Source organism: Rhipicephalus microplus, chromosome 9 (genome assembly GCF_043290135.1).
Source record: "Rhipicephalus microplus isolate Deutch F79 chromosome 9, USDA_Rmic, whole genome shotgun sequence".
In the NCBI taxonomy this organism is placed as follows: Eukaryota; Metazoa; Arthropoda; class Arachnida; order Ixodida; family Ixodidae; genus Rhipicephalus; species Rhipicephalus microplus.
Window position 1 is genome coordinate 36,230,190 of NC_134708.1, and position 13,008 is coordinate 36,243,197.

General features: G+C 44.9%; 1 protein-coding gene across 1 annotated transcript in view; it reads right to left on the bottom strand.

The window, feature by feature from the left end:
• Positions 1 to 8,867: 8,867 nt before the first annotated feature.
• The window catches only part of LOC142771297 (sodium-dependent proline transporter-like), a 28,934-nt gene continuing 24,793 nt past the window's right edge, over positions 8,868 to 13,008 (bottom strand). Inside the window, exons 13-14 of the mRNA XM_075872772.1 lie at positions 12,680 to 12,835; positions 8,868 to 9,227 (exon numbers count right to left, since the gene is read on the bottom strand). Of these exons, the coding sequence (XP_075728887.1) occupies positions 8,940 to 9,227; positions 12,680 to 12,835 (444 nt within the window). The 3' untranslated portion in view covers positions 8,868 to 8,939. The remainder of the gene's footprint in view (positions 9,228 to 12,679; positions 12,836 to 13,008) is intronic.

Sequence of the window (13,008 nt, forward strand, 5' to 3'; positions counted from 1 at the left end):
ATAATTTTTAATTACCCAATTTTAGTTAAGGACTGAAATACCAAAATATGAACACTGATATATAGAGCACTTTCAAAAACCACCGACTAAATTGTTTCCTGTACGATATCTCTCGCTCTGTTATTTTTTCCACGTTGTAAGGAAAGCCCGCGAAACGTGAAAAGAAGCCGTGTGACGGACCGCGAGAGCACTGCTTAAGTGCTGCTATAGGCTTTTTTTTTTTTTACAACGCGGAAAAAATATGAGTGCTAGATGTACCTTACAAGAAACAATTCAGTCGGTGGTTTCTGAAAGTGCTCTACATCTCAGTGCTCATATTTTCGGTTTCCAGCCCATAATTAAAATGAGATAATTATGAATTATTAATAACTAGGATCGTGAGAAAGAAAAAAATAGCCTGAGTACCTACAGGCTCGTGCGAGTAGTATGCGCTTGGTTCAATTTGCCCCTTAAGTGCCTTTCACTTTCAAATCCTCGGCTCAAGTTATGTGGGACACCCTGTATATCGAAGTGCATGAAATGTTACCTATTTTAATTTTCCAAATTTCATAGTTACTTACCTCGAATAAATAAAGATTTCTTCATTATCAAAACAAAACAAGCGTGGGAAGCATTTATACATTGTGCACAATATCAATTTTTCCGCTTTTGTTTTCGTATCCTGGACAGCACCACGTTTCCTGGAGGCCGTTTGTTGCAGTAATTATAACGTCCGTCATGCTGACCAGGTAACATTGGGCTGCAAACCCGCCGTCTCGTTTTCCGAAATTTGACAAACGTAGGCTGTCAAAACAGATCAAGCAGGCCACAGTGATCACCATCTTCTGGCTACCAGCCTATTGAGATGGGTGGCAATCAAAATGCCAAAAAAATCAAGAGGCCGTAATATCAGAATGCCGAAATTTAAAAAGCCGAATAATAAAAACGCCAAAACCCGATTAGGACGCTGCATAAACTCTTTCTCGAATAGGCATAGCGAAAACCGGAGACTTCAGATTAGGGCTGTGGCCCCCTCCATCCAATTCTCGGTGTTCCGTTTTGGCGCAGCTGGCAAACAAACGCGTGTGGGAACCCCGTCCCCCCTCCCCCCCTTAAAAACTTTTGCCTACACTACAATTACTTAGAAGTGTGGCCGCTTGCGCTAGTTGCTAGCGCTCGTGACACGAAGCGCTCTTGTCCTTCGTGTCCTTATCTCTGTGTCGTCGTTCTGTTGTCTCGCTATAGCTATCATCCCTGCACTGACATTCTCAAATGCGATAAGAAGTTGCGGTTACTGCCATCTGCGGGTACACGGCACAGAAAACCTGTCCGTTACGTCACGTGAAAGTTACGTACGCTTGAGTATAAGGTGCCATCAGTCTAAATTGTCGACGAATGCTCTGTGCCGCACTGCCACCGAGCTCGCCGGAGAGAATTAACGGTGAGACTAGTCAAAATTGAAGCTATACAGGCCCTAAACCCTAACCGCACGTAACGCTTTCAAACCCGTAAGCTATGGGTGAGGCGTAAACTTGCAAAGACTCATGGGATGCACGTGGTCTGCACCTGGTTCCGGTTCAACGACTTTCCGTGTGCTGCGTCACTTCTTGGGTATGAGCATGTGGGTATCGGAGTCGCTAGCTTTCTTCGTGGCAACCCAATGCGTAAGCTAGCACACGTTAGAACGGCCGCACCTACGGCTGACTACGCAAGGGACGCATGTGCTGTCATTGTCATATAATATTTTCATTTGAAATGGCAAACAACGGACTGTACGTGCTACCATGATTCTGTGTTGTTTTTTTTTTCGGCATAGGGGACGTGGCCCCAGCTGTCACGTCTTCCAACTAACTTTACGCGGATCGCCAACTAACGTGCTTATTTATTATTTTTTTATTTGTTTATTTATTTATTTATCTATTTATTTTCTTACGCGTTTCCTTCTGTGGGGGCGCTCAGCTGTTCTTTCATTCATAGTTGCACCGCTCTGTCGCCGTCCCAGTAAGGGTAAACAGGACCTTTTATCAATAATTCATGGTGTGCAAGATGCATCCTTTCTTACTAAAGCGATAGTAAACGTGTTCAACGGTGACGACCTGGCAAAATGTTCCATAGTTCGTCCATGATTAACCTTTAACGAGAATGCAGTGCTGAAAACACTTTGAAAGCAAAATATGTCGGCGGTAACTATTTTAGCAAAGTCGGGCTCGTTCAAGACGACGCTGACCTCATAATCAGGCACCCCATTTGTCATGCATGGTTACCTGCTGTGCTCGCATGTGCGCCAGGTCAGGTTTGAATACATTGAGTATACTACGAAAGAAATGCTTGTAGGAACACTAGAAATTACCAGAAACACATACTCGTTCTATATGTAGAATAGAGGGTGCTTTTTTTTTTTCTACATAGCGTTACTGATACATAATTTGCTCCCACTGCTGTGAGGTCGTCGCTTTCAGAACCACTGGCTGGTTGTGAATACATTGATGAAGTTGATGTCACTGACAAATGCTGTGTCCAGGGATTACACGGCTGCACCGCAGGCCTGATGTCGTGCGGCTATTGGCAGCTGTGTCACGCTATGCTCGGTATCAGAGTCAGTGCTGGCTGCACGCTGCGTAGGTGGCCGTGCGTTTTAGCGTAAACGTCGTATGCTTGTCGTACATTGTAAGCGAAAGCTATCCAAGTTTAGGGTTTTTTGCGGATCATGACCTCTGAAAACTCTCTCGCCTTTAAAATTACTATCTCGAGTTGGAGTAAAAGATGGTACACGACATAGTTTTACCATCACATCTGAGGCACGTAGTAAAAGGATGGCAAGATCCAGTTTTACCACGTAGGGAGTTTTCTATCACGTGTTTTTTAACCTGCGTTTTGTGTTTATTACCACGTGACAGCAAGACGCAGCTGCTTCGGCGGCTTTTGCCCCACACCCCTTGAGTGACGCTTTCAGTGAATCCTAAAGGTACGCGAGGACCACAAATGTTTTTTTTTTTTTTTGGCATCGTCGTACCTGATTGATCTGTGGGGTTTAACGTACCAAAACCACTATTTGATTATGAGAGACGCCGTAGTGGAGGGCTCTGCAAATTTTGACCACCTGGGGTTCTTCAACGCGTGCACCCAAATCTGAGCACACGGGGATACAGCATTTCTGCCTCCATCGGAAATGCAGGCCACCGCAACCGGGATTCGATCCCGCGACCTGCGGGTCAGCAGCCGAGTACCTTAGCCACTAGACCACCGTGGCGGGGACATCGTTGTGCCTCATGGCTGACCTCGAGGCAACAAACTTTCACAGTAACTAGGGGCAGCATGAGCACAATGAGCGAAGAGAGCATTCTGTGGACGAAAAAAAAAGAGGGGGGGAGGCTCTCCAAAAAAATAAAAACTACTGTAAAAGTTGTCCTGCATATTTTCGCAAATTGTTGGCTTTCGCTCTTCGGTGGGCCTGGAGACAGACGGTGCAAGACGTTCGGGATCTGTGTGTCTGGTTGAGCTGATGGTTCTTCGTGTTTCCTACATCATCGAGCGACCGTGCGCTTTTGCCGAGCCTGCACGTCGCGGATATCTCGCTTCCGTGCCGAATCGCGATCTGCCAGTGGTAAAAAAATCTATCTGGTGTCATCCTTAGTAGTTGCTTACTGAAGAAACAATAAGCAAAGCGCTTCACTAGGTCGTCGGCATCGGGCTGCGGCCGCCAATGACCAGTGGGAGTGTGTCGCCGGGGCAGGTGAAAGAAGCATAGCATATATTTTGTTCCACAGAAGACGACGTCTGCTGGAGTAAAGTTCTGCCAGAATTGCCCACCTCATGCACCAACTGTTCACAAACATTTAGCGTGAAGCCGATACGAAGCAGACGGAACCAACAAGTGGCTGCCGGTGAGCACGAAGAAAACCAAGATGGTGGTCTGTTTCTTTCGTTAGAAGCACATACATCGCCACGTGTCCGTAAGACTCCGCAGGTAGCGGACACGTGTTCATTTGTGTCTGAAATGACGACGAAATTCGCACAGGATATGTGTTCTGTAATCGGCAGCTGTGTTTCATCGCGTAGCCGTGCTCCTCGAAAAGGCCTAGTACGCCGTCGGTAAGAAGCTTGCATGCAGGCGTGAACTGCTCTTCTACGCCCGTTGTCACGAGTATGTGCTGCTAATGTGTTTGTGCACCGTCGCTCAATGAAATCATTGAGCTGCCATGGTTTGTGTGTACTTAGGTACATTTTATGAACTTGTGCATCAGCAGTGCTAACACGCGCGGGCCCATGAGCCCGGTGTGCCAAGTAATTATTGGATAACCGAAATGTGAGATCAGGTAGATTTTTCATAAAAGGTCGGTGTGACATTTAGTGGCCTGCAACCCACCTCATGTTTACGTTTGCAGCTTTAACTGTTGTTGTTAATCGATGCAAAAAAAGCAGCTCTTCTACCGGTACTACACGGCCGGTCAAAAAGTCGTGCCTATATATACCGGATTGTCAAAGTGCAAACGAGTAACGCGTGCAGTCTGTTCGCGTAGTGTTTTAATCTGTTACATCAAGTAGAAGGCCTTCTACAGGTGAAGGAATTTTAAAAAGCCTGTTTAATTTGCCAATTTTGACCTCTTTGTTTCAATTTTTTCCTTCGTTTGATGTATATTTGTATGCGAATGTTGTATGTACACAGGCAATAAAGAAAGAAAAAAAAGAGTATTGTTTTATTCTGCATTTGTTGTTTGTGTGTAAGTGTCTGTATGTGAATCTATTTCATCAATTCTGCCGTCGTTTGATATTTAAAAAATTTGTTGACTCTGGGCGAATGCACTTGCAACTTTTATTTTCTTACCACCGTAAATAACTCCCAGAAATCACCTCAAAAACCTTGTGAAGGCAGTAAAATTTCACTCTCTCTATACTAGCTAAAAACCTCATTGGGGTAAATAATTACTACCCATACTACGCTGAAAAACTCAGCACGAGAGTAAAACTTTTACTTCGATAGTAGGTGGTAAAAAAAAACAGAAAGGTAGTGCGCTAGAGAACAAGTGGTTTGCCCAGTTTTTGAAGTTATTTCAGGTCATTTTCGTTTAGTGTGTAGCTGTGTAGATCTTCAGTTATTGTGGTTGGGCTGATGAAAAACTCCACATCCAAATGCTATTCGTGATTCCGTCTCGACGCGTCAGTTTCTCTTTCATCGTGCCAAATTATCGACGGCGCGTAGTCAACCTGCCGCGCATCTTCGCCGGGAGCACCTGCACGTAAATACTAAACCAGTCTGACAAACAAAACCATCCATTCAGGATGTAGGAAAAATATCGCCCACCTGTCGCTAGGCGCCTAAATGCTATACCACTTACCACAGCTCTCTTTGTTGCCACAAAACTCACTTCAGTTTTCCATCTTCGTTCCAAGAGAATCAACATCTCTTTCCGTTTGTGCTTGAAATTGAGCAACCGACAGCTACACAACCGGTCATGATTGTGCAAGTGATTAGTTTGGAACAGAATCGAAAGAAAAGACGCTACTACAGCTCCACAAACGCGCCCAGCGAGACAGCGCACCACGGATATCTTACACCGTGTCTTGAACCGGAAGCCGATGCAGACGGTAAATCCCATGAGACTTTGCGAGTTTGCGCCTCCCTTATTGGCGTGTAGAACCCTCTCCCAATGGAGAAAAAGAATGCATGGCTACAAGCCACGCTGGGTGTATAGCGACGTTCTGAAACCCGTACGTGTGATCAGGCTTTAATTTCTTCTTGAAAGCGTAAAAAAAGAAAAGAAACTGAATTTTTCGGTCGAGGCTGACAAACGTATGACAGGCAAAACGAGGCTGTTGCGATACGACCAGTTTGCATTGGTAGCGTTTCGACATTGCGTTGGCAGTACTTGAGCAATGTGCAAGGTTGCTTGATGCGCAATCAAATGCCTATACACCGAATCTCCGTAACGACATAACCAGCGACGCTGACATGGACAGGCCAAACATCAGTACTCGCATGATGCATATAATGCAGAAAGGAATCGGGGGTTCTCCATTTGAAACAGAGAATGGAATTTCGCTCAGCTCGAAAGAGACTGCATCATCGTTTCTCTTCGAAAGTACCTCTAAGCAATTCGAACAATATGCAGATGGCAGTTGTAAGTTCTGGCATTCTTTCAATTTGTTCAAGATTTCAGTGCGACGCTTCTAAATAAAGTAGGCACAAATAAACAACAAAAATATGTTTTCATGTCTTTTGCTAGTGTGCTCTTTCAAGCGAGGGAGAGATAATATACTAAATCACAATATATGCAGTTTTACGTCTCAAAACCACCATATTGCCTGCCACAATCCCTCCTGAACGTTTCTCAGCGTTCCGTTTTCACTGTCAGTAGTTTTCAGCGCAAACCACAACTGCCGCGTTCGAGAAGATTCAGGAACGCAGAAGATTCCTTTGTTAAAATTACGCCCACTTCGTGAACATTACAAATTATTTTGGAATCTGCGTAGCCGCTCGCTAGCCATAACGCTAGAATATTCGACGACACGTGTATGAATGGCAGTTGATACGCGTGGCAGTTAGTCAACGTCCTTTAATCCTTCTTGGTCATGACCCCAAGAGAATATGATCATGAGAGACGCCATAGTGGAGGGCTTCAGAGATTTTGACCATCTGGTGCTCTTTAACGAGCACTGACGCCGCATCAGTACAAGGGCCTCTGCCATTTCACCTCTATATAAGTGCGACCGCCATGGCCAGCAAAGGCATGTGCGCATGCTTTTGCCGATCATTGTTATATTTGATATCACTATAAACTGTTTGTTGTTTAGCGTTCGCACTGTAGTACTTTGATGTGGTGTCTTCTCTTTTTTTGGTGATTTTGTTGTGATTTATGAGCCCATGGCACATGTCAGGCTGATGATTGATTGATATGTGAGGGTTAACATCCCAAAACCACTATATGATTATGAGAGACACCGTAGTGGAGGGCTCCGGAAATTTCGACCACCTTGGGTTCTTTAACGTGCACCCAAATCTGAGCACACGGACATACAACATTTCCGCCTCCATCAGAATTGCAGCCGCCACAGCCGGGATTTGATCCCGCGACCTGCGGGCCAGCAGCCAAGTATCTTAGCCACTAGACCATCGCGGCGGGGCCACATGTCAGGCGGATGTCGATTACAATGAGCTGCTTTTGCCTTCCGTTTTACAGTTGAAGTTAGCGCGCGTCCTGTGCACTCCCATTCGTCCGCATTATTTCGTGCAGTCTAGCATTGTGTACTCAAGATGATTTTTTCGCCCAGAACAAATGACGCCTTCGATGACGCCAACACTGGCATTTCAGCGAAACGACCTATTTAACGCTCTTGTGTTAAAAGGTAAATTTATGTAACTGAATGAAAATTGAAGCGAATCGAAAGCCCAATAAGTGGACTAAAGGGGACAGAGTAAATTAAACGTGAACTAAGCGACTGAATCCCTAGACTGATTCAAAGGTGTCCCACACAAACCGAATATAGGGACATAAGGCTGGGTTCTGGCCAAAGGCGCGTCAGTTTATTGAGTTGCGTGCGCAGGGAGTATTGTAGGGTGATCACATCCCTCAACCACATTTTGATGCAGGCTGACACACTATAAGAAGCAAAGGAGCAAAACGGGTATCGAGGTTTCTCTATAAAAGGAGTAAATAATTGCTACACTCATTGCACCATTTTGGGAATAACTGCAAAGGAGTAACCACGCTTTCGCGGTAACTCCTCAAAGAAGCAACAGTTGGCAAAAAAAAACAATAGGGCTTAGGTTGGATTAACCAGCCTTGAGAAGTGCCTTCTGGCATTTGATTAGATGCACAATTGATGTGCAACTGTCACAATCAGAAATAAATTTCAGAAAATTTCCAGCAAATACGCGGGATTTGAACTCACGACCACTCAGTCAGCATGCGCGTACACTAAACACTTCACCACACTACGCTGCAGCACCGCTTGAAAGGAAGCAGGATCATGTAGGCGCCGATGGGTCGTTTGCACACGGCGCTAATATTCCTGCACTTATCCCCCCCTCCAAAAAAAAACAAAAAAAAACAGGCGCTTTACTCTACAAGGAGAAAAGTAGCTCCTCCTTGCCGTGTCATGTGCAATCTTTTGCGCCAGATCCGTCTTTAAAAGAAGCATGGAGCCCTTTTGGAGGTAACTTTGCAGTTGCTCAACAAGCAAATAGACCAAAAATTCATGTGTTATTGCTCGCTGTCTTGCAGCGAAGTTTGGGGTGATCATGCATTGCCAGCACGTTTGACCTTTCCATGCCCGGCTAAATGGCGCGAAAAATAAGAGTGTGTGAACGAAGCTTCACACATGTGAAGTCGACAATCAAGTGGGTGTGTTTTGGGCACCTATAAGGCAGTCGATCAGTAAACATCTCCAAAAAAAAAAAAAAAACCATTGGCGTAAATTTACGCTGGCGACAACTGACAAAGTACCATTTGTCATTACGCAATGGTTACAGCTTCTTCTCTATTAAAAAAAAACGAAAATATAAGTATCGAAAACGAGTTAACGTGGGGATGTGCCACCGCGTCGATATAAAGTGGATTCACCATGGCGAAATTATTGATCCTGCCCACCTACACTTACTACTTTTTGCACCTAACGCGGTTTAGCACCTCTTTCATAATCTCTCTCCTTTGAGCAAGTGAATACTCATCTAATGACGTCATAATGTGACATCACGCATTTCTGCTGTGACTTGTGACGTCATGAGGTGTCCTATTGTGACGTAATTTACGCAATTATTTCCATCGCTTGCGCTGATGCCCATGACGTTGATTTCGGCCCATATGTATACGCGAGCTTGATGCGGCGCTGAAGGCTTTCGTGTTAAAGTAAATCACAGACGAGAATGTAAGTAGACTGAGTAGTGTTAATTGAATATAGTAACGATACATTATTATTAGGAACACACATGCTCCATTCCTCCTGGTCTATTGCCGTTATGGCTACTCCTTCACAGCTCCACCGGCCTGTGCAGGACTTGGCAATGGCTGCGCGTCTTGCAACGGCTGGGCTGCGAGAACTCCCGCAGGAACGGGAGGCGGCTCCTTGTCAGACTCGGCGGACATTGAAGGTTCCGACACGGGCAAGATCTTCCTGTTGGGACCGTGTGCGACTGGCGCCTTGTCTGATGGCAACACGGCCCGATCGAGGGCGAGAAGTTGATATCGCGTAAGGATCTCCGAATCCTTGGGTCCCCAGTCGGGCAGTGGCTGCGTAGCCTCGGACCAACTCTGCAAATGCCGCAGGGATGGTGATACGATGGCTGTATTGCGACGTTGCCAATCGGGCTAGCCGGGTGAGACTCATGACGGCCAGCACATATGAGAGAAGAGACAGGGGAAAATGGATGATGCGAACAATTTCTGAGAACTAAAAAAAACCTAAAGAAAAGCGCAGAATATTTAAACTGAGAGTGACGCAATGAGAAAATGGTATCACTTCATACCTATAGTTTCTGAGTCAACCATAAATTGCCCTCAACGATACCAAGTCGTAACTGCCACATGTACCATTAAATGTTGGCTCTGAAATGTTTGGTTACTGTCAGTGCCTACATCTCCGTTTATATACTACACGTTTTTGTTGAAACTTTCGGTCAATAGCGGAGTCTGTGCCGTGTGTTTTATTCAGTTTTTTTTGTTCTTTCGTCTCATTGGCGCTGGCCTTCATGAGTATTTAGCCGGTGACACTAAAAAATCGCCACTACCTTCCATCTCTGCGACTGTGGAAGTGGTGGCAATGGGGCGTCGCTGACGTGGCACTGAGGTAAGAAAGTGCTTTTGGTATACCCACCAGTGATTGTGACACTGACGGTAATACGTAGGTAACGTAATGCTACATCAATGTGATCATCGACTGTGACTCGATGGTGATGGTATTTAAGTACACTGTTTGTCCATCTCTGTGATTTTGGGATGATTTAGGGATGCTCACCTTTGCAAATGCAGCAGTAAGGGGAAGGTAGCGGTAACATTTAGGCAATGGCGCGGAGCTCACCAAATCAAGGTTCACTGTTTGTCGGTCTACATATGCGAGTCAGGCTTTCACGATAACGCCGCGGCAACGTGATCACGAAACGCGGTTGTGAGTGTAATAAGCGGCTGCTTCTTGTTCTCTTCCGCATTGTACATTTTAAAAGACGATAGTCTTTCTTGGTGACCTTCGACAGAAATATTTTGGTCTGTCTGTCTCTCCGTCTGTCTGTACATTTGTCTGTTTGTTCGCCCTAATGATATCTCAGACGGCACCAAATGGCCAAGCTCATCCGCAGCGCCCTCCAATATTGATCAAGGTTTAGCGTTCATGGTTGTGCACTTGCCAATTAAAAAAGCAAATATTGCGCATATCTGAGGCGTCATAACAACACGTCTATGTTTTGTATGTCTGCCTTTATACTAGAAGAAGCACACACAAGTAGCTCTAAGAACTGTAGCGTTTGTGGCGTGACGCTGAGAGTGCAACGCGATGCGCAAGAAGGTGTTTTCAACGCTTTGCTACGACGACGCGATGGTGGCACCTGCCCGTCACTTTGCATTCTACTTCCGAGGTTGGCGCGCATCTTTCTCCGCGTTCGCGCACACCGTCGTTTTCGAAGATAACTGCCAGATGGCGCTCCTGTCTAACGTGCATAGATGCGCTTGTTCGCCTCCGCTACATGCTCGAGGCACTCAAACGCAGCGCCTTCAGAATACCATTCACCAATTTTCTTTCGCAGAACATCAGATAAACGTTTTGTTCACTCTCTCCAGACGCAAGACTATCGTATTTCGACGAAATTTACAGTGTAACATGTATATTTGAACCACTTTTTTTCTGTTAGGTAGCTTGCACGTGCGAGGTGACGCGGGCCATGTTTTTTTTTTGGTTGCCAAAGTATGCAAACAAGTGCAGGCCGAGTCACACCTGGCGCAGCAAACTTGTTAATGTTCCACTCTACCCGCTAAAGCAGTTGCGAATGCAGTCCTCCGAGACTGTCTACCGTGCGCGTGGCGGACAATTTCGCAGGCCAAGATCCACAAGTTCCGATTTCGTCAGTGCTAATTGGAGGCACTGTCCAGATCCGGAAAAAAAATACATTGGAGCAGTGACTGCAGTAGAATGCCGTTATTGGGGCACTCCTGCGTTTTCGATTAGGCCGTAAGTTGCTTGTTTTTTCGATCACTTTGAATGGGATTATCTGAATTCAAGGGTCTGTTTATCATCTAGGCGAACATTCCTCCGCATGGGGCCTATAGACAGTACGCCACTGACCGGTGTCCACAAACTTTCTGCTGAATACCTTACAACAAAAGTTCACAGGATGTCCTAATTTTTTTGCAGTGCGATTGAAAAAAAAAAAAAAAACGTCCCTATGCGAAGCGCATCTTGTGCGTGCTGTACGCCGTAGCAGCCACCTGCAATTTCTTTCGCGAATGAGGTCTAGTTAATTGGTCCTAATTGTGTTTTAAATTTACAAGTGCTCCACTACACATTTAGCTATCAATGATACGTAATCAACCAAGCCTAAATGGCATCTGAGTTAACAGTTATCTCAATTCCAGTGTTTCAGAACAAGATTTAAGTAGATTTTCTGTGTTACCACAATATTAGGTTTATGCACTTTTGGTTAGGCTCTGCATCATCAGAGGCGCTGCATGTTTTTCTATTGCGGCATATAATAATAATAATAATAATAATAATAATAATAATAATAATAATAATAATAATAATAATAATAATAATAATAATATTAATAATAATAATAATAATAATAATAATAATAATATTAATAATATTATTATTATTATTATTATTATTATTATTATTATTATTATTATTATTATTATTATTATTATTATTATTATTATTATTATTATTATTATTAAAGCTTCGTCCCGAACCCGCGATATGACTATGGAAGAAGGCGTAGTGGAGGGTTCCGAAAGTTTTGACCATATATCATTTAGCGTGTACATAGATACAAGTACACAGGCCTTTAGCAATTCGCTTCCATGGAAGTTCCACCACCGAGGTCGGCATTCGACTTTGAAACATTCGGCCAGAAGTAGAGTAGCCCAGCCACGATGCCCCAGATTTGTCCGACGAACCCTACCCGTAAAGCTGTGTTCATACGGCGGTGATGATCATGAACGAATCAGTCGCGTGACATATGACCTGAACAGGATGTCTCCATAGCCGGCATGCATACGAACTTCAGGGGAGAATTCCTGCTGCAAGGATTGCTCTGGATTGCTCCCTGAGGATCCTAACTGTAATTTGGGTCTCCTTGAACCCCTCGAATCGTTCAGCGCGGACCAAAGCGCAAATGAGGAAACGGCGGGCACATGGTGACTTACTACATAATTCATTGACTAATTGCATCTGCCGTGGGTATACAGCTGGAAGGGTGCAAAGTATGCGAGCGAACTAAATGTCTCCAAAGTCTGTTTCGCGGCTTGCCAGAACCACTTCAACGTCATGCGGCATACATAATTTGAGCGCAGTGACTGGCTCTTCTTTCACAACTAGATATGTATTCATCATTTGAACAAATTCCTCATCTGCATGTATCATCATCAGCATGTGTCGGCTTGAGCTCGTCTCGAATAAAACGATTCCACATGATGTCTGCAGAATATTGGTGCCACGCATGCTCTCAAATGGTGTCTGCACATGTACTGTTTGATGACACCTGGTAACTCACCCCCTGGCACTTGACGAAGTGTACGACACCGCCAATGAGCATAAAACAGACGGGCACTGCGACAAGAGCCGCACCGATGACGTGTACCCAGTCAGGATAGACGTACTCCCCCAGGGCCAGCTGTCCACCCTCGAAGAGGCTGCTGATGCAGATAATCTGGTAAGCGTGAAAGAGAAATCGTATTGAGACGATGGAGCACTGCACAGGTTTTCTAACACATCTTCATAATCTAAAATAATATAAATTTCCAGCCTGCAAAGCAAAGAGTTTTCCATACTCACCGTCATGACTACTAGCGGCGCTGAATCACACTCCCAAGGTGAAATTCA